We start from the raw sequence: 21,344 nt of genomic DNA, 5'->3' as shown, positions 1-21,344 counted from the left end.
GTAGGTCCACAGCCTGTGGTTTGCTTCAGTGCCTACAACCCGGAAGCAAGAGGCAGCTATTTTCCACCTTCCCCCTAAAAGGTAGCATCTAAACTGTGACCTTCTTTGCCAAAGTTTGTTCCAGAGCCAATTTGTAAATGCTTTGTACGCCAGCTTTAGCTGGGAAGTCCCAGCCACTCTCACCATTATAAGCCAATGAAAATACAGCTTTGATGTGTTTCCTTAGGTGCTCAGATGCCATTGCATGTGCGGTATTATCATGAAAAACACATTATCGCAGTAGTTCAGGGCCTTCGGGCATCTGATGTTGCCAGTTGCCTTCACTTCTTGCTGGTATGTAATTTATCACCGACGTGGCCTGCCCTGCTAAAATGTGCCCTTTGTGGGCAGAGGCGAAGCTAATATACTTTCAAAGTGTATTTGAATTGCTTCAATAAATCACAGCTGTCACTGTGAGCAGTTTTATCACTTGCCAGAACAATATGTTATCTTCATGCTTTATAGTCTTGATATTATTCTGGACCTTTATTTGTGTAAATTGTAATGCATCATAACTTATTTTATCAAAAAAAAAAAAAAATTGAGCAGCCCTCATTCTTTTGTTTTATGATTTTTTAAATGGAAACTTTCCCTTGCTCTGTAAAGAAGACAGCATTTTTATGGGATGTGTTTTATAGTTCTAATTATTATTTTTATTATTAATTAGCTCTAAGAACACTTGCAGTTTGTTTTCAATTTGTTCATTTTCATTCTTTTACGCAGTTCATGCAGCTGGGGTAGCTTTGTTCTGTCTCCCACTCTGCTGTGTAGCAGGAAGAGCAGCTACACAGGGATCCATGGCCGGGGAGGCTCTGCAGCAGGCAGGACCGGGGGGAGGTGCAGGAGCCTCCCTGCCTCAAAGAGTTTGTTTGCTGTCTGTGCAGAATATCCACCAAGCTAATCAATTGTGTGGATTTAAAATAAAAACTTCCTCAAATCTGGAAAGCAGCTGCAGACGAGCCCTCATACCTGAGACCTGCAGGGTGTCATGACAGGGAAGTTATGAGTCGTTAACTGGGCCTAAGGCGTAATTCCTTCTTCTGCCGGTCCTTCCCCGGAATCATAGAAAACAGCTGGGAGTGTGAGCGGCGCAAGGACTCAGAGCTGTGATGTGGTGCCCTGGCTCAGGCATGGGCTGGTGAGGGGGAAAGTTGTGTCTCAGCAGCCAGATCCACTCTCCTGGGCAAGGACCAACCGTGCTCCCACTGCCTGCCGTGTCCCTGTCCCAGGTGTGCTGCGTGGGACTGCTACCACCCACCAGCTCAGCCTCCCGGCCAGGCAGGTTCCTGCTGACATCACTGTAAGCTCCAGACCGACACAAGCTCATCCATTATATTTTTATTCTCATGCCACGGTGGTAGATCTGTTTGTGAGTGTGACCTGTGGCTCCTTCAGGATCTCACTGTTAACTCCTTGCAATGAGAGCCTCTCCTCAGCTTTCCTTTCTCAGGGGTGCTTTGACATTAAATGTGCTGTTTCCAGGACAGCCAGTAAAATGGCTCCTTTTTATGGCCATGCCTAAAATACCAGTGAATATTTATGAACCAATTATCCGTGGCTTCTCCTATGATGGGGAAAAAAGTGCTTTTCTTTTAATTGATGCAATAGCTCATTCCAGAACATGAGAACAAGGACTATAAACTAGTCAGTTTTTATAATTAGGAATTTATTTATTTGCAGCAGATATATTTGCTAAAATGTGAAGATTGTATTCATCTGGGGTTTAGTTTGAAGAAGTTATGCTGATTTTTTAAAACTGAACAATGGCTCTACTGTAAGGAATATTTATAGGTGTAGATTAAGTTCCTTGTCATGAGGAGTAGTCTGAAGGTATGACTCACATTTGTCCTTTTGCCGTTACAGAAGTTAGTGTTTATTCTCAAGGTCTGCACTCAGAATGAGCAGTTGTTGCTAAAGAACATTTTGCAGATGTGTTTGCAGATCCTGTGATTTTCCTTTTCAAAAATTTTAGCTACACAGACATTTTCAGCTGATTGGCTAGGCACATCAGCCACCACTTCAGAAATGCACATTGTAAATTTTACATGGAGAGAAATTTCTGGCAGCTGCTTTGCAGTTTGACTTTGAGGAGCCCCAGAAGAAGTATGTGAAGTTCAGTTACCCCACCCAGACAGCATAAGCAAGAAATAAGTATTTTAGCCTAAGGTCGAATTGGAAGATGGTGCTGCATTAAATTCAATGATTGCATGTATAGGAATGCATATATACTTCTGCCTGCATGCATATCTCGTTTCAGAGGATCAGAGGAGCTAAGGATGGAGGACACTTGTGATTCTGTGTAAAACCAGCTTTTCCCACAGAAGACGTCTCTCCTGTCTGAGCTGAGCCTGGGGAGCTGGTGGTTGCCTTTTAGCAAGCATTACAAAGCCTTTGCAAACCCTTCAGGGTTGATTTTAAAATACCCGTTTCTACTGGTTTGCTGACAAATCTCTGATTTGCACAGACCTGTAGTTAAGACTTGTGCTCTGGCAAATGACTTTCACTATGCTCTCTTCCTCACCTTCCTGCCACTATTGGCAGACTTCAGGCTCTGGGGCTTTGGCCCTACCCTTGCAGGTGCTGACAGAAAAAGAACATGCCTTTTTTGGATCAAAGTAGTGTTCTTCATGCAACTGAGAATTTTGCAAAACTCCATATGTAACTCTTAGTGACTTCAGCACTCAAAGGTCTCTTCACATGATATGTTATACTGGAGATAGTTGTTTCTCCATTGACTTTATCAGTTGAGTATACAACACTTCTCAGCGCTGCTGGATTTCAAAATGTCTCGTGAAGTCGCCCCACAAAACCTGACTTTACAGATGAGAAAACTAATACACAGAAAGGAGAAGTAATGCACTCAGGGTGTACTATGTCCCAGGCAAGCAAAAAAGAGCTATCAGAATTTATGAAGTATGTAAGGAAGTTCTGCAGCTGGCTCTCAAATCTACCTTGACCACACATCCAGGCTGATCTTCAGTATTTACGCTGAGTTGAAGACTTCCTATGTTTATGGTCTTTATTGTGCATTTCCCATAGCTCTGAATGCTTAGCTGACATTGATTATGAGATCAGACTTTGCAAATACTTTTGGCCATGAAAATTGTAAACACAGCTTTGCTGGGGTTGCAAACCATTAAAAGTGTGCTGTGTGACAGCAAATGCTCTGTGGTAGCTCTGCCCTAGCGATTGCTGAGAGCAGATACCACCCTGGAGAGACCTACAGCAGACAAAGCATGAATATTCAGGAAACTTTCCTACAGTTAAATTTGTGCTATACTTAATTTTTTTGGCTAATGAAAGTAAATTTTGCATCATGTACAGTTGCACAGTTGCAGATACTTTGAGGGAAGATAAGGACATCAGGACTGATCCTATGAGTTTTGCAGAACAAGTCTGCATGAAAAGCTTTTGCTTGGCAGATCAGCCTTCTCAGGCTATTGCACTGGTTGGGTTAACCAAAATACCCTTTTGCAGCAGTAACACTGGACCGGCTATAGCAGGAGTTTTCCAACTAATGTGCCCTACAGTGAAAGCCAGGGATAAGTGAGGACAAAAAGAGGTTTGGCTGGTTTTTTCACTGTAGCTGAATTAAACCTTGCTCTGGCTGAACATTGTGACATCTGTTGACCACAGGCCTGATTCCAGGCTTGCTCAAGCTGCATACTGCTGCTAATGCGAGCGAGGCAGGGGCTGGTGGAGTGACATCTGCCCTTGTCCCAAGCACCACTGTCAACCTGTTGGCCAACTTGGCAGAGACTTGGGGATCAATGTAGAAATGATGCAGTCTTTTCTGGAGCCACCTCCATCCTGTCCCTTTTCTCTTTCTCTCGATCTCTTTGGGCCAAGATTTCTTGGCACAGCTGTTCAGGAAAGCTTGCTGCTGACAGTATCATATCTATTCATTTATTTTGTGAATACACAAGGAGTTTGTGGCTCCAATTGTTAATCCTCACATTTTCAAAAGTGCCACTAAACCCTTTCTAGAAAAGGTAAAGGTGAAGGTTTCCATCCACAGTTAATTTCCTTTTTTTCTTTTAATTCTTTTTTTTCAATTTTTTTTTTAATGTTCACATTATTCTGCCCACCAAATGGAAGAGTTGAAAATGTGTTTGCCTGTGATGTGGAGATAGGCATGCTTTGCAGATGTGGCCGTCTGATTTATCAAGAGTTTATAAAACTGTATGAACAAGTTATTTTGCAGATTCTTTGGCCAATTAAAACAAAGAAACCCTCAAATTCCTGTGAAATGAGACTTGCCTCTTCCCCCTCCCCAAGGCAAACCAAATGATGAAGCAAAGCTCTGAATTGCCTACGGACAATTAAACTGTTGCATCTAATTTAAAATATTTTTTTAAATGTAAATCAAACAAAATTTTTGACATTTTAGAAATTGGTACTGTTCTATTTGGAATGTAAGAAAGGAATATTTTTACTTTTTCAGACATGTTTGACTTTTACTCACTTATTCCCTCCTTTGTAAGATGAGTAATTTGGCCACAGGTGAAGCTAACCAGGTACTGGGATGACTACATCTGTAGATTTTGCTGTTCACTTCCTTCCAAGAAAAAGCTCTAGCTAAATAATACAGCCCACTTTTAGTGCAGTAATCTGATGTATTGCTTTTGTAAGCCTGGCAGAATTGCTATTGCTGTTTACATTTCTGCAGTGATACAGAGTGGAGGGGGTGCCTAGAACAGAGACTGATGCAAAGTACGTGCAGGTACTTTACACGTCTTTTGTCTTCTGCTTCAGGGAGTGATGGGTATGGAGGGTCTTAATGATAATGATTGCTTTAGTAGCAGAAAAGGTCTGACCCAATTTCTTTAACAGCTCTTTTTAATTAAGAAAGGCAAGAGAAGTAAACTAGGGTCTGCTAGTAAACAGGAGGGGGGGTTAATTGCAAGGTAAACATGCCTGGGAGTGTTCCGTTCCTGTGCCATAGAAGTGAAGTAGGTTAGACTCATCCCTGGTTGCCATTTGGTTTATTCTTTGCTGGCATCTCCTGGTACATAGCCAGTGCTTAGTCTAATGGTGCTTTCATATATGTACAGATATGTGCATTGACCATATGTGAATGCAGACACAGTCCCATCTTGCCCTACCTTCTAGGTTTTTTAGATTAAGCAATGACTGTGCAAAAGGAGAGTTGAGAAATTATTTGGTTTTGTATATTGCAGAACGGAATTTTATTGGAATGGGACCTCTTTTTCCTAGGTTGATTACCACCTGCCTGGTCAAGTTTCGCAGGAGCCTTTTAAAGAATAGTAAGAATACACTGTGAATAAATGTGCCAGTATCTCCCCTGTTGGAGATCATAGAATCATAGATCTTGGGTTGGAAGGGACCCGTAAGGATCACCATGTCCAACTCCCTGCTCCTTACAGGACTCCCCAGCCCTTCCTTCAAGGGGCTGAGTTCCCTGGCCTCAGTCCAGAAGTGTATCCAAGCTTGTAAATCAGTGCTCTGAAATCAAGAAGTAGTCTCATATGCTTAAAAGTTAAGCAAATGCTTAAAGGCTCTGCTGCATAGTGGCCAGAGTAATGACTATGTTGCAGGCGAGTGCTCCTAATATGCTGCAGAGCTGGTTAAAGTTGATTGCTTACCCCAACAGTCTTTGGATTACGTTCTGCATGGGTGCCCTTGGAAATGATGAGATTTTTGCACTTGGACCCATATGGGCAGACATATGTTCCATCAAAGTTCTGTTGGCTTCAGTATCATCCTTACATCTGTTTGTATCTAGCTGGGGGATGTAGCCTATAACTTGCTGTGCCCGTGTGTTATAGGTAAGTAAACAAAACTCCTTTTGCTCAGTGATTTGATACATTAAGCTATAGATGTGTGCAGAAGCAGTGTGCCATCGGGTAGCGGCCGTGCCTTTGTTGTAGGTGGTATTTACAGTTGGTGTTCTGTTTGTTAAAACGCTTCTTGAGGCTGAGTCACAAACAAAGCCCAGCTTAGGAGAGTGAAAAGTGGAGACTGTTAGTGAGAATTTATGGTGCTGGCAGTTATTTACCCCATTCTGCCCTCAGTAAAATGCTGCACAGTATTGTGACCTGTGCACGACCAGCACACTGCAGCCTTCCTCCAGTGCACAGGAGGTTGGCAGGAGCCTGTACCTGAAGCTGTGTGGAAGCAAACAGCATGGTAGAAGCAGTGAAAGCACATGGACCGTCCCTCCATGACTGTGCTGGTGAGCAGCAGCCTGCCTGAGCACTCCCTGCTCAGGCTGGGGCTCTAAGCACTAGTGCTATCTAAGGCAGTGGATAGACATTTTGGCGTATTTTCCAGAAAGGTTTTGTGCAGTTCTGCTGTTTTTCTCTGGGCAAGTTATTTCTCCCGGGTGCTTATTTTCCCATCTACAGCTGTCTTGCCTGTTCAGGAATGCACTATCTTTCAGTGCAGGGACTGGAGCTATTCCTTGGAGTTTGCGTGGTAGCTGGCATGGTAGAGATTCAGCCTGGGCTTGTGCTGGTAGATATTTCAAGAATATCAAGAGCTAAGTTACAGAGCAATAAATGGGGATCAACAGTTTATTTGCTCACACCTGCTGTTATTTATTTGGGGGCAATCCAGAAAAATCAAACTCCTGTAACATAGAGGTGAACCTGCTGAAATTCAGTGAATCTGTGGGTTCAAGCTTGCATGGAAAATCTGATCCTGCTGATTTTGTATTCCTTCTTTTTTTGAATCAAAATTTTGCTGGAATGGCTAGCTGTCACGTTACACACCGTTCTTATGTATTTGCTAACAAAACCAATGGGTATTGCAAATAGTTGTTACGCTATAGCCAGGAACTGTTTTATATAACAGAATGGAAACACACACACAGGTACATACAGGGAGTATTATACAGGGTACTGTTCATTTAAGGAGCTACGACCATATGTGCTTTCAGACTGCTTTATGCACGAAGGCTTAACCCACCTCCTGCTTTGCTTTGCATTCAGCACAGAGCAGTTGTGCACAGTCAGTTCATGTAGCCTAGCTGATTATCAGTAACTTGGACGTTTATTGTGATCATCCTGTATCTTGAGCCCCATCACTCATGTCTGCAGGTACTTTTGGCTGGAAATAACAGCTCTAAGTCTGCTGTCCTTGGAAAGGCGAGTCTTGTTATACTCGGTGGGGAAAATGATCATATTGGCACCTGACTCAGGTGAAGAAATCATTCCAATGCAATCACAAAGTCTCTCTAGTGAACTATCCTGAGTTGATGTTACTTGACTGTTTTCATTATTTATATGAACTCTCCCGGGCAGCCCTGAGTTGGACCGCTGCATCATGCAATCTGGAACTGTCACGTGCCCTGCATCCCACCGTTAAAGCAGGCAGTTAAGTTAGAGCCCAGTGATTGCAATGAACAGGCTACTATTTAAGTTTTTGAGCTCTCCTTGTTATCTGATATTTGCTTCCACCGATACAGACACGTGTGTGTGTATGTGTATGTATACTAAGAGTTGCTAGTGCCATTTTTTTTTTTTTTTAATAAAGGTTTGAATTTATACCAAGTGTAAGTTTGTACCAGCTACAGCATTGATATTCCTGCCCTGAACTACAGGAATTTTCCATTTCATATGAAAAATATTCCCATGTAAAAATGAATACATTTGTAACAAAGGTTACATTTTGCAGTTCTGCAAAATATAGTTTTCTGGATAGAGAGATGAGAAAAGAGCAGTTTGTTCTTGCAGTCTTCAGCCAAAGCTATTGCTTTGGGTTTTTTTCTGAAAAAAAAAAGTAAAAAAAAAAAAATCATATGCTTCATTTCTTCACAGTTCACTGTGAATCTTAGCTTTCAAGAAAACACAATTTTTCTGCAAGAATGTATGGACACTTTGTCTCTGAATTCAGCAGAATCCTGAACATAATGTCATGTAGTCATTCTAAATGAAAACTATAATGTTTTGCTAGGAGGGGCATCTCTCTAGATGCCACTTTACAATATGAGGCAAGACCTACAGCATGTCGTATGCCAAAGGAATTTTACTATCAACGCTAATGAGTTTTTACATGGGTGTTTTATCTGTATATTAGCTAATCAAAAATCCCATAAAGGGGAATTGCAGCAGATTACAGCAGTGTAACAGTCTATAGCCATAGTAAGGGCTATGACTAGATATACATCTGTTTTGGTCTTTAAGCAGTAAGGTCTCTTAAGAGCAACCCACAAATTCTCCAGAATGATCTATTGGCCTGCCCATGGATCTGCATTAACCCTTGTTAACATCGGTGGGATTGGCAGGCAGGGGCTGAGAGCAGAAGGACTATACTTAGTTTTTCCCTAGCACTATTCGGGACCTCCCTGATGTCATGAGAACCACGCACCAGCTTGCAATATCTGCCTTCAGTGGCTTAGCTCTATGGGGATGAGAAGGCTTCACCCCACTCAGAATAATGTTTTCCAGGTCCTGTAGTAACCTCCCTGCAGGAACCTCAGCTGGCTTTGGGCATCTACACCACTCCAGTGTAGACCTTGCTCATTGTGCTGGCCAAAGGGAAATGCATTCCAAAGCCCATCTCCCCAGAGCTGCCAACCCACGTGACTCCATGGATTAGCTTAGTTCGAAAGCAATAAATACTTTCCTCCTTTCTCTATATCACCTGTGTCATTTGCTGGCTGAGTGAGATTTTGTTGTGGGGTTTTTTTGGGTTTTTTTGTCTCCAATAAAATGCAGAAGCCTCAGATTACCAAAACAGCTGCACATACTTTGGGTTAATGCATTTAAGTCAGGCTTCAGGGTCTGGGTAAGTGCCAAGATCCTGGATCAGCTGCTTTACCAGAATTATGCTGCTGTAATGGAGCCCTGCATTATTGTGTTGCAATTATTTTGGCTTGCAGCTGGCTGTTCCCTCTATATTTTTACTGAAGTGAGATAGAAGGATTTTGTCTTAAAAATAGAATTTTCTTTTCTGAATTTCACAGCAGCTTTGAGTTACATACCGTGTCTGAGAGATGCCCCTCCATTTATTTTCAGGTTTATCTTCAAGGAGAAGAGCAAATAATTTTTGTCATAGTTTTTGAAGAACAGGAGCAGTGCTAAATGGTCTCAAACCATAAAATAAAAGTGTATAGAAAAGGGAATAAAATAAGTGATTAAAGTGTCATATAATGACATGGTTTTAGGTTCTCAGCAAGAACGGGTTTATTTTCAGCCTCAAGCCACTTACTGGTAGCAAGTTGTTCTTAAAGCTGTCCCTATAATTTGGAAATCCTTTGAGCAGAGAAGTAAAATAATAGATCCAGATTTTAAACTGAAGAAGAACATTTCCCCAACCTTGAATCTCCTATATTCATATCTATCCAAGCTCTTTTTGATGCTTATTTATATACGTTTCTTGTCAAATAACAGTTCTCAGGTTCTCCAGTTGATAGCAAAAAGTAAACTGAATGCAATCGTTTATCTTTGAACTGTTCGACTGTGCCCTTCTTCATGCTCTTGTTAATAATGCCAGGTCTCCAAGGAGTGCTCTCATGCAATTTTATCACATAAGCTTTTTGTTTGACCTTACCTGCTGTTTCCCTGGAACATGGGGACAGGCGCGGGGGGGAAAGCCAAAATGCCAGCCTGCCTTAATTAAAATTTTAGTCTCAGAAGATGTTACAGTATGTGATTTCATTAGGTACGTAATGAAAGTATTTAATCATACCTCTTATTTGTCTAGGCCTTTTTGCTTGGTAGTGAGGTCACTGAGTTTTAAAACAACTCTTTCAAGGTGTGGAAAAGTAACTGAAGGGTGGGTATGCATTTTTAAGTGATCCATAAATTCATTGTATCCATGATTTTGCATGTTTGCCCTAAAGGTAGTTGCTTGGATGTTGAAGTAGAAGGCTCTAAATAACAGTTCAGTGCTCTTTGCAAAAACATTTTGCCCTCCTGGGACAGCAAGCATGCATATAAATGGTTTTTAAAAGGTAATGCTATTCCTTGTCTCCCGCAGTTGGAACTTGGCATCATAGAAAAAGGGTAAAAGAAAATGTGATGGGTTTTTCATTCACATGTAAGAAGCTTTAAGTCTCATGTGTGCTATACACTATAACTTTCATTATTTCTCATTGGCATAATCTAAACCCCCATAACAGGAGCTTTCTGCCACCCAGAAGAGGCCATTTGTTTTAAGCAGTGACTATTCCTGGGAAAGTCTGTGAACAAAGCGCTCTCTCTTAGCTTTTGTAAAGATGTACCTATTCTGGTTTATATAGGACAAGCAGAGTTAAAAAATAGATTTGTGAGGCCCTGAGCCTGCACAGCTTTTGAACGGGGAGGGTTTGCATTGCTAGGGGAGTTGCCTTATTCCCTTAATTTTTTTCCCATTTTGTTAGCAGCTGAGAAGTGCCCCCGGTTGGTAGCATTGTCTCAAGTAGCACATGAAACCATCCCTTCTTGAGATGCTCTGTGCTTTGGGTTTCTTCCAGCCCCAGGGTTCCAAAACAAGTAAACCCAGGATTTTATATAGCTTTTTGAGGAAGAATAAATGAAGAGGACAGGGAGGGGCAGTTCAGCTGGAGAAGACGGGTCCTGCTCCAGCAGTTGGACAGAACTAGCCAGATGGGGGATTTCAGAGCTGTTATCCAGAAAAAGTGTCTTGTATATCAGAGTATTTTCATTGGCACTTTTTACCAAATAAAATGAATAGGTTGCTTTGAAATAATGCAGAATTGCAGCAGATTTCCAAATTTCAAAAGAAGAAGCTGGATGAAGATATTTTTGCCCTATTGATTTTGTGGGATTTGTAGCTTTATAAACTAGAGAGAAAAAGAGAGGTGGGGAAGACAGACAAGCTGTCCTCTAACCAGTATTTTTCTTCTTTCTCTTGTGATAATAAATCTTACTGGCTCATATCTCTGATGCACATACATCTTGCTGAGTTTCTCGGTGCAACTGAATATGGCTCTTTCTCTGTGGGTCTGCCAACAAACGTCTGTTACCAGGTTCAGGAAGCATGAATGTACTCTTAGCAAAGCTGTGGCAAATTTAGGGATCAGGGAGCTACGATTCTGGCAGCAATTATGTGTCAAGACTCTAAGTTCAAAATCCTGCAGTTTTATAACCCCAACTCTGCAGAGAATTATTCGGGTCACTTAGGAGTGTATTTACTGTGTTATGTGTTTTCAGTGAATGTAGCTGGAGTGCCATTAGCTAAAAATTGTTTTGGTCTCGCACAACTTGAAAGAATCGATGTCATTAGTTCTAAATTTTGAAAACAAAACTAGCATAATACCCCATGCTTTCCCCTGCAAGCTGTACTGCTGGAGTGGGATGTGCTTTTAGCCAAGTTGAAAGAAGCCAAACTGTAAGCGGCTTATGTGAAAGGCTTCTCTTATTTTTGAGGGTCTGAGCCTGCAGAGTGCCACGGGGAAGGAGTCTGTATGCTGGTGTGGTCTGTGCCACATGTGCTGTTTTATGTGTATTATAAGCCACCTCATACCTCCAAGTTATCTGTTGCTTCTGAAGACTTTTATTTCAGGCATAGGTGTTCTTGTTTTTTTCCTTTGTTTGTGTGTGAAAACTAATTAAAATAATGGTATGGTCTTACATTTTGAGGGGAAAGGGATGGACTTTTAGCATTCGGTTATTACATATTTGTCCTTCTAGCTCACATGGTATCCAGTTCATGCCCATAAATTATCTGTGATGCCTTCAAGTGGAACACAAAGCCCAAATATCTTACTAGGTCAAGACATTTTTATGTGTATTTGAGAAGGAAAGCAGGCATGGTAGGAGTGGATCCATCAACTGTGGCAGATCTGGTTTGCAGCATGCCTTGGATTTTAGATCCAAGCTTAAACTACAGAATTGTTTACAAATTGTTTTGGATTCCAGCTGCACAAGGTGCAGTTTAAATCTTCAGACTCACACAGAAAATGATATAACTGCAGGGAGACATTAGTGTATCTTGTTTGAGAATATTCCAAACTGCAGAGACGCTTTGGGGTGAGGCTAAAATCAAAATCAGCTTAAATTTAAAGCTTAATTTTATGTTTTCCATGAGACTTTTAGTCCATCATTTGCGGTGAAACTGTCCAGGTAATGACCAACTGCATAATTAAAAAAAATAACCAGACAATTTCCCCAGCAGCCACCCAAATCTAACATGTAACAGCTGAGCGTGAGAAAACAGCCTGAGCACAACGCCTTGGGTCAGCACTCCTCTAGAGCAGGCAGTATATGGGGAGGTTTTGTAGCTGGTAATGACGATGCTCAGTGTAGGAGGTGAAACATCTGGTTGCAATTCCGTACTTGAATGTCTCATGTGAGGTAAGGAACGTCAGCAGGAGGGACTGATGGATGCCTGTAGCAGGAAGGGCTTTGTTCTGCCAGCTAGAAATCCCTTGCCTCAAATTCCTGCTCTGAGTGGTGCTGGGAAGGGATTTCAGTGTATACCTCCCACAGCTTGGCCAACTGTCCTAAACGCAAGGTTCCCCAACCTGGCTTCCTTTCCTTGTGTTTTACAGATAACATTTTGTGTCTGAGAATCAAAAGGTTCTTTGTGGTGCTTGGGGACATGGTTTAGTGGTGCACTTGGCAGTGCTGGGTTAACAGTTAGACTTGATGATCTTAAAGGTCTTTTCCAAACTAAACCATTCTATGATTCTATTCTGTGATTCTAAGGCACAGCGTTTGATCTTGCCAAACTGCTTGCTTCATTTTTTTTCTTCCTTCCAGTTTTGCAAATACTTTGGAATGGACCAGCTCAGAGCTTTTGGCAAATAAGTGAGTTGCCAAAAACTTTACCAAATTTACTGATGTGTGCATGACTGAATTGTAGTTTTACAGTGACATTTTTTCTTTTCTGAGTAGTAACTTATCATGGACATTGTAAGTTTCTGTGATTATAGAGTAAAAGCTACATCTAGCCGCTTCAGTACTTTACCCATAGCTTATTTTGAAAAGTAAAGGAAAATGTAGCCTTAGCAAAATTGTGGGAATAGGTACCGAACATGTTCTTCAGCCTACAGAACCTACTGGACACTACTGCAGCCAGGGCAAAGTACACTAAAATAGGCCAGAAATAGCCCTTAGAATATCCACCATGCACAGATGAACTCTCTCCCTGCAGAAGGAATTGGGTGGCATTGCCAGTGTGTGATCACAGGGAGGAGAGGCTGGGCAGGAGATCCTGTCTCACAAGCAATAGATTAGTCATTTTCCTTGGAAGACAGGAAAAGTGTTAAGAGTTAAGTGGCTAACATTTTCATAAGTATTTCAAGTTTGGAACATGTAATTTAATGCTCTGAATAATACTGGACACAGAGCTCACTATAATCATCTCTTTATTCCCAGAACTTCTTATTAAACTGATGAATATCTTCTAGCAAGCTGTCCATCTTTGTTTTAGAGGTTTCGGGTGATAGCAAATGTGCTTCCTCTCTGGGTAAATTGCCCCCTTGTTAATTATAAGGTCTGTTGAAACTTTGATTTTTTTTTTCTAATCTGAACAGTTCTAGGTTTATCTTCCAACCATGTAATTTTATTACACCGTTTTCTATTCTGTTCAAGAACTCTCCGCCAGCAGATACCTCTTCATCTTTTGAATAAATTGAGCAGAGTGAGATCATTAGGTCTCCCAGGCAGAGGTGCGCTTTCTGACCTTGTATCATTTTTGTAGCTCTCTTCTCAGGTCTTATCAGTTTTGGGGAGTCTTCTTCAAACATAAGCCCCTGTGATGAGCACAGCACATGGGGCTGGGTGCAGAATCTGCCGTTAGATTGTTTTCAGTACATCAGAGGGTATTCCTTTGTGTCCGCACCCAGAAGTGGTGCTCACTCCCCTTGGCTTTTCCATGGGAGCCCAAATTCAGTCTCTTCCTGGTGCTCCTGGTGGCAGTTGCAGCAGAGGCTGACCTGGTCTATAATAGGCGTGCGTAGGGCACCACAAAGGTACTGCAGTAGTTGCAGGGTGAGCAGGAGCACAACTAGATCTGTGTAGCATCACACCCAGCCCAGTTAGCCCTGCTGAGGTTTCCCTTTTGAATTTCTTTTGGGCTTTACTTGCCTAAGCCACTGCAGCGTGTTGCCAAGGTACTGGCATTTTGGATTTACTGGTGGCAACGGCTCGGCTTCTCCCAGCACTGCACTGAGTGAAGTGGGAAGGGAGCAGATGAGCTCTCAAATTACTTCACATCAAAACCGCTGTGGATTTCTGCATTTGCATGTGATGGAGTTAGATGCAAGGACTCTGTTGAAGTAATAAGAACGCAACAAGAGTACGATAAGATTTGCAGCGACTCAGGCCAGGCTGCCGTGTTCTTCAGCCCAAGTGCTGGTTACTCTTTACAGAGAGTGCCGATACACGTATCGCAAAGCTATCTTGCTAATATATGCTTCAAATCTAGAATAAGCAACAAAAAAGCCCCTCAAACATGGATGTACTCTTCATGAAGGATGTATGCTGAGGCCAGCAGAGCACCAAATACGCTTTAATCACCAGCACTAGGTGACATTACTGGCAGAGGTGTAACCTCTGTGCTTTGTCTTTTGAGCTCTCTAGCCCCATTAAGAAATTAAAACATCTCTGGGTCTTTCATGCAGTCTTTCTCCCCCTGGGGTGTTTAAGTTAGCTGACTGTCAGCATGGTGATACAGGCTGTAAAGGTTCAGAGAATTACCTTCATGGTATAACGGCCTCTTCCATTTTGACTGCAATCCAAGGCTTATTTTTCCTCTGAGGTGTTCATTGAAATTCTGTGCACGATTTGTTCCTCTGGTTGTTTAACAATGTCTCTCATGTTTGCCCTGATTTAAAAAATCCTCCTTTGTAGCAGAGATAACATAGAGCAGGATGATATAATTGCAGTAAAGAGGCCCTGGAGCTTGCAGTAATAGGATGGTTCATCTGATGTGTACTGCCATTAGAAAATAACCCACGTATGTATGTTCTCTGGGGACAGTAAAGAGGCTTTTAAGGATTACACTTTATGTAGTGTGAAAGCTAATGAGCAACAGAGCAAGTATGAAGAAAACTATTCCTGCAGAAAGTATGGTGCCACTTCCTGTTCTCACTTGTTTCTTGACACCTGTGAAGCTCCAAAACATCCATCTCTGCCCAGCAATGCCAGGCCTTCGTGCACTGCAGTCAGTTCCCGAGACATTGAGAACACTATTATTTTCGTTTCATTGAAAAATAAATAGCATGTTAAGTGCATGGCAGAGCCGAATTGAGGATTGAAACTGGTGTGTGTATACAAAATAAATAATTCTGGGGCAATACCAATCTCCAGTAGTCTGTGTCCTCAAAGAAGAAAAAAAAAATATTTGCTAGAATGATACAGTTTCATGAACATTCCTAAAACATTGATATATTAAGGCTATCAGCTATGCAGAGTCTTAATTTTCCCATCTCCATTCTTTCTCTGGCCAGGGCACAAAAACATATGAAGACATCAATACAATACTATAAATGCTGAATGATGCATTTCAAATATTACATGGTATGCAGAGTCAGAGTTGCAGAATTTGGGCTGCGGAGGTAGGAAATTCAGAGCAGTTGGTTTCTGATGCTTAGAACTGCTTGTTCAAATGGATTGCCATGTAGAGTGCCAACTCCTTCCCCTTGCATTTGTACTGAAACAGAAGCTGTTCAGCAGAATGGATTTGGGCTTCTTTGTTTTATCACAGCATTTTTCTCTTGCTTATAGAGCTTGTTGTAAAGAAATCAGTTCACCCTCTAATACTCTCTACCCCCTCTGCACTGTTTGAGTATATTTTTGTACCTTGTCAGGTTTTTATATTTGATGGAATGGAAGAACTTACATCTTTTTTCATATATTTAACGTAGCAAAGGGTCAGACTTTGCTATCAGGTGAAGTGGCTTCAGTAGAATTGCAGAGCCTTGAAGAGGATGCTGGATTTTGCCCAAATGCTGTACTGGGGTGTTGCATCAAGGTCTGACATCAATTACTTCATTGTATTCCAAAGGGTACTGATCATAAAAAGGAAGTCCACGAATATTAAGTGAGGAAGATATGACAGCAGCATCTTTGCAAGAATGCAGGCAGGCCAGGAACCTTCTTAAATATCCCTGTTTATGTGCATAAGTCAAGGGAGCCAATGGTCAAGAGACCACAGTACCTCCTTCTGGGCCAAAAAAGTGACCTTATTTCCCTTACCAGCAAAGAAGGTTCAGGAGACAAGGCGATCAGATTTGTACATTAATACCTCTTTGCTCCCATCTAATCACATTGGAGTTGTGTTAGAGTGCGTGGGAAGTATTTTTCTGCTTGTATTGAGGGCCCTCTGTGTGGACAGAGCATTGTAAAGGGTGTGCAGAGGGAGTAGGAAAGAGGTCTCCTGACACTCAGGGGTATAAGCAGCACTCTGCAAGTTGGGACAGGGGTGAGAGTGCACATGCCCGATGGGCAGGAGAAATTGCTGAAGTCCTTGAAGAGTAATAATATTGTTAAAACAATAATCCATAGCCTAGTGGACCTCAGCTCTTAACCCATACCCTTTCTGTATTCCTGCATCTACAATGTGGAGTGGTTGTGCCATTGTACTAAGCAGTGTTTGCTAATACAGAGGAGATCTTGAGGGCAGAGGTACATTTTATAGTAATACCCCCATGAGATCATGCCTACATGTTCAGCATAAGGGTAGATACTTAGTAATTTCCATAAATTTTTGTTTCGGTTTGATAGTCATGCCTGTATTGGGTAATGAATTTGTTTTATTGGAGAATGTGGAAGACAAAGCTGAGATGGAGAGACAGCTGCATGTTCAAACATGTAGAGTATCAGCAGTAGTCTGACTAAAGTAACGGTAATGCAATTATATTTACTAGAGATAACAGAAGGTCTCTCTACTTGGCCCCAGTGGTGTCTGTCTGTCTGTTTCTGGAGAGCACCAGTCCACCACCCTGTGACAGTGCATCACGGTCCAACCCTGTGAGCCCAGGTCTGACGGTTGATTGCATTCCCCAACTTGATCCCTGGTCCACCATCAATCTATAGTTCATTACAACATCTGGGATTTACTTTGACAACTATGAGTGACATAAGATGAATTATCTGTTGCTGCTTCCGCTGTCAGTTGACTCATCTCTGCTTAAACTTGCAAATACCAGAATAGTAGTGCTAAACTTTTTATTTCTGTCCTTTCTCCCCTCCCGCCCATAATTGGTATACAGGAGCAGAAAAGGACTTGATTTTATTATTGCTGTATAAGCCTTCTTTAAACTCAGTTACAGCACTTCTGATGTTGGTATTTTTTGTGACTAAAAATATGCTGACACTGTGTTTGTGCGTAGGAAAAGAGCAAATTTGAATGTATAATAATTTGGTGCATTTAGGAGATGCTTGATGCTATATCCCAGCAAGTTAATCACTCATAGAATTATTTTTCTATTTTTTTTATTTTGCTCAGTTGACTGGAGATGTTAATCTCATATTTGTGGAAAGGCATTTTTAATGCCAAAAAATTGATGAGAGCTACCCAGCCTTTCTCTGGCATCAGAAAAGATTTTGAGGAAAGGCTATCAGCTGACAATAGATCAGCAGAAACAGAGACATTCATTACTTTATTTTTCTTACATAATGAAGTAATACCCGGGTGGTGATTTCCAATTCGTGAAATATATTGAACCATGTACTGTATTCATACATATAAATCAAGCAGACGTGACACACATTTTTCATATAAAAATAACACAGCGTTGCTCCATCTGATAATAATTCTTTGCCTGAAATATGCTTATTCTGAGAACATCACTACAAAGTTAATAGCACACTGCATAACTGCACGTTAAAAAATATGAGTGCTAAAGGACACAGAATGTCTTAAGGAGAAATTATTCATAAATTTGTAATGTCTGTGGCTGGCTGTATTTTTCAAGGACAAGATCTTTCTGCATCTTTCCCATTTTTCTGCAAAATCCTTCATCTCCAAAGAGTAGCATCACCCAGCCAGCCCGCTTCCATCCAGCAAGGCTTATTCTCAGGCTGGATCTTGTTTGCTGCCAAGCAGGGCACCACTCACACTTCACTTCCCATCCACGCTTCTGCCTCATTAGCAGCTTTACCCTCCAGATCATCCAGACTTTACCCATTTCTCAGCTAGTCCTAGAGAAGCTGTCCCAGCAGCAACCTGGAATGTTGTGGTGATTTTGAACATGGAGCCAATTGCAGACTGAAACAGAAGCACCAGCTTCTCAGCCCTGCGTAGTGGCTTGTCTCAGCAGTGTTCCGACCAAGCAACAGGGGGACCAGATGCTCCCTAATTTATGATTTTCCTCTTTTGCTAAACATGAAACTAGCAGAGTGGAATATGATCCTTAATATGCTCTGATCACATAAAAATCCTTGCAAATAGGAGACAGTATGTATATGGACGTTCTTTGCAATTAAATAAAGCCTTCTGTGTTTATATCATGCGAGGGAGCTGCGTTACAGGAAAGGTAAGAGGGTAAGGTAGGAAACGTGACCTGAAAGAGAACTACCCAATTAGACTGTGAGGGCTGAGTACTGGTGTCCTTGAAGACAGTGGGAGTTCTGCCTCTGTGGAAGTAGCCAGGGCACCCTGTGTCCGTTCAGGGCTTTACAAGCCTGTGCTGCAGTCAGAGCTCCCTCAAGGTGGTCTCTGCCACAGGGTGGAAGAACATGAGGAAAGTGCACTGCCTGCTCGTGTTAGCATGCCTGGGCTGTCAGCTCACAGCATTTGTTTATTCTGCTTCAATTTTCTCTTCCACTAACGCTTCTCTAGAAACGCAGCAACTTTTTTGATGAATGTGGGGAGAAACGATGAGATCATTTGTTGTTCCTTAGAACAGTTTTAATTTGGGCCCTCCGAGTGACAGGGTATTTGAAGACGTCTTTTCTCGCGCAGGTTACCAGCCTGTCCTGCCGAACCAGCAGCAGGGGTTCCAGGGTCTCATGGGAATGCAGCAGCCACCCCAAAGCCAGAACCTGATGAATAATCAACAGGGAAACCAGGTGCAAGGCATGATGGTGCAGTATCCAGCCATGTCATCTTATCAGGTACTTGGGAGCCATAAACACTGCTTTTCTCAGAGAGTGCTTAATTAAATTAAGTTTTGTAATCCCAGAATGGTCTTTATTACTTCATTAGGACAGCGTGTGGCAGGAGGCCTCCTGATAAATACACTTCTAAGTCAAATCATCTTTTTTTGCTTCCTGTTTACGTATTCTTAGTCCTCCCGATTTTCATTCTGTGTTGGGAATTCTTCAAATGAACTGTTTATTATAGCCTGCAGTGCGGGTAAAATGTCACAGAGAATGAAGGAATTATGAAGGAATTACACTTCTCCCTGTGAAGAAAATGAATTTTATAAAAACCAAAACACAGAAGACCGTTCTTTTCTTGTTACTTTTCCTTTTTTTTTCCTGCCAGTCCAGTGTTGTTGCCTGTAATGAAGTTGAGGGCTTTGCCTGACCCTGTTGAAAATTACTCACCTGTGGAGACTCCTGCCAAGGATCTCACCGTGTCTTCTATAACAAGCTGTATCAGATAGATTTTTATTTATTGGGTTCTGGGGAGAGGGAAGGCAGTGGACTGATTTTTATGAAGTCCTTGAGTTACCCAGACTTATTTCCCCAACTTTCTACCTGGTTTCTGTGAGACATGCCAAGAGCCTGTGAAAGGTGGCCTGTGCTTCCATTTCCTCTGGAAAGTCAGGAAACTAAGCGACATCTAATTCATTTTAATAGATGGCACTGATGGAGCAGCCATTCACCTTTTCTCTCAGCTTCTCTGAAAGCACTGCAGCAACCCAGATGGAAATGGGGGGATTGCTTGTGGGTAAAATTTTCCCCTTATATCTTCAGAATTACTGTATTGAAAATGTGTTTTAAAGGTTAATGATCAAGTGAAAGGTTTTAGATGTTTTAGATGGCTGAGATATGCCAGGGTTGAGTTTTCTGTTTGCACTGATCCCAGAAATTCATATTCAGCTAGATCAGCTGGGAACAGAGGGATTTCTCTTTAAAACCTCACCAACAAATAAAATCCTCAGTGATGTGACCAGTTCTGAGCATCAGAAGGTGGCATGTTTTGACAAAGTATGTTGTATACTCAAATTCAGCTAGAAGGAAAATAGTGATACTTGGGATCTTTGATTTGTTTACTAATCACTTTTTTTTGTTGTTTTTGTTTTGGTTTTTTTTTTGTTTTGTTTTGCTATGCCCTTCCATATTCATGCCTAGGTGCCAATGACCCAGGGTTCTCAAGGATTGCCGCAACAATCATATCAACAACCAATCATGCTACCTAATCAATCAGGTCAAGGAACACTTACAGCCACTGGAATGCCTGTCTACTGTAATGTCATACCTCCTGCCCCACAGAACAACCTACGGTTGATTGCCCCACACTGCCCCTCCAATAACGTTCCAGTTATTTCTGCCAGCTGCAGGACAAACTGTGCAAGCATTAACAATGCAGGGTGGCAGGTCAAGTACTGACACTGTGGCTTAGTGTGGATATACGAGGATAGCGGTGCATTATTTGACAAATAACTCATGGCCTTCAAATGAAGAGGAATACAACAGGATAATCAGTTGAGGACATAAGTACTGACTATGCTCAAGTGATTTGCTGCTGGAAAAATCTGTAAAAAAATCAAATAAAATAAATTTTGAAAAAAAAAAATGTTTGCTGGTTAATGGTGCATATTTTTGTCATGTCTGCTAGGTATGCCTTTATAGCTTAGCTAGTGACATGAATTCATTGAGGTAAGATTTTTTCCTACCACTGGACACCACTGTGTAGATTGTAATATCCCCAATTCGGATTAGTTTTGTACTTTGTGTTGAGTTTGTGAAGCTAAAAGTATTTAAAAATATAATAAAATCACATTGTACCAAAGCTGTAATGGAAATGAAAAAAAATGAAAACAAACAAAAAAAAAAAAGAAGAATTACTGAATGGAAGGAATAATTTATATACACTATAGAGTTTTTTTATGGATATATACTGTATTGTAGTGCTTAATCACAATAAAGATATTTGACCTCATGGAGAAAGGTCATGTTTCTACCACCTGCTTGGTCTCCTCTGTTTCTGAGTGAGTGAACTTCCCTTTGGTTCTGCATTGTCTTGTTTCAGGGGAAGCTAATGAGGGAATGATGCTTAATGGGCTTATGGGAGTTTGGTGAGAAGGCAACATACCTGTGTCTTAGTGTGCAGCACCATAACAGCTAAGATCACTTAGAAATTGTAGCATAGACACCCAGAAAATGTTCAGTGAATGATGTACCAGTTCATCTTAAACTATGTTTGTGCTTTTACCATCCCTAGGGCCATTAATGTCACAAATGCAGTTCACCACTGCTACAAGCCTCTACTAAGTC

General features: G+C 41.5%; 1 protein-coding gene across 13 annotated transcripts in view; it reads left to right on the top strand.

Annotated features, from left to right (window-relative positions):
• The window catches only part of ARPP21 (cAMP regulated phosphoprotein 21), a 143,909-nt gene extending 122,879 nt beyond the window's left edge, over positions 1–21,030 (top strand). For all 13 annotated transcript variants that reach the window (XM_037386792.1, XM_037386802.1, XM_037386791.1 and 10 more), the window contains 2 exons: positions 18,862–19,013; positions 20,199–21,030. In XM_037386792.1, the coding sequence (XP_037242689.1) occupies positions 18,862–19,013; positions 20,199–20,456 (410 nt within the window). In that variant the 3' untranslated portion in view covers positions 20,457–21,030. The remainder of the gene's footprint in view (positions 1–18,861; positions 19,014–20,198) is intronic.
• The last annotated feature ends 314 nt before the right edge of the window (positions 21,031–21,344 follow it).

The sequence above is a fragment of the Falco rusticolus genome, chromosome 4, assembly GCF_015220075.1.
Source record: "Falco rusticolus isolate bFalRus1 chromosome 4, bFalRus1.pri, whole genome shotgun sequence".
NCBI classification, from domain to species: domain Eukaryota; kingdom Metazoa; phylum Chordata; class Aves; order Falconiformes; family Falconidae; genus Falco; species Falco rusticolus.
This window is presented reverse-complemented; position numbering and strand designations above follow the sequence as displayed.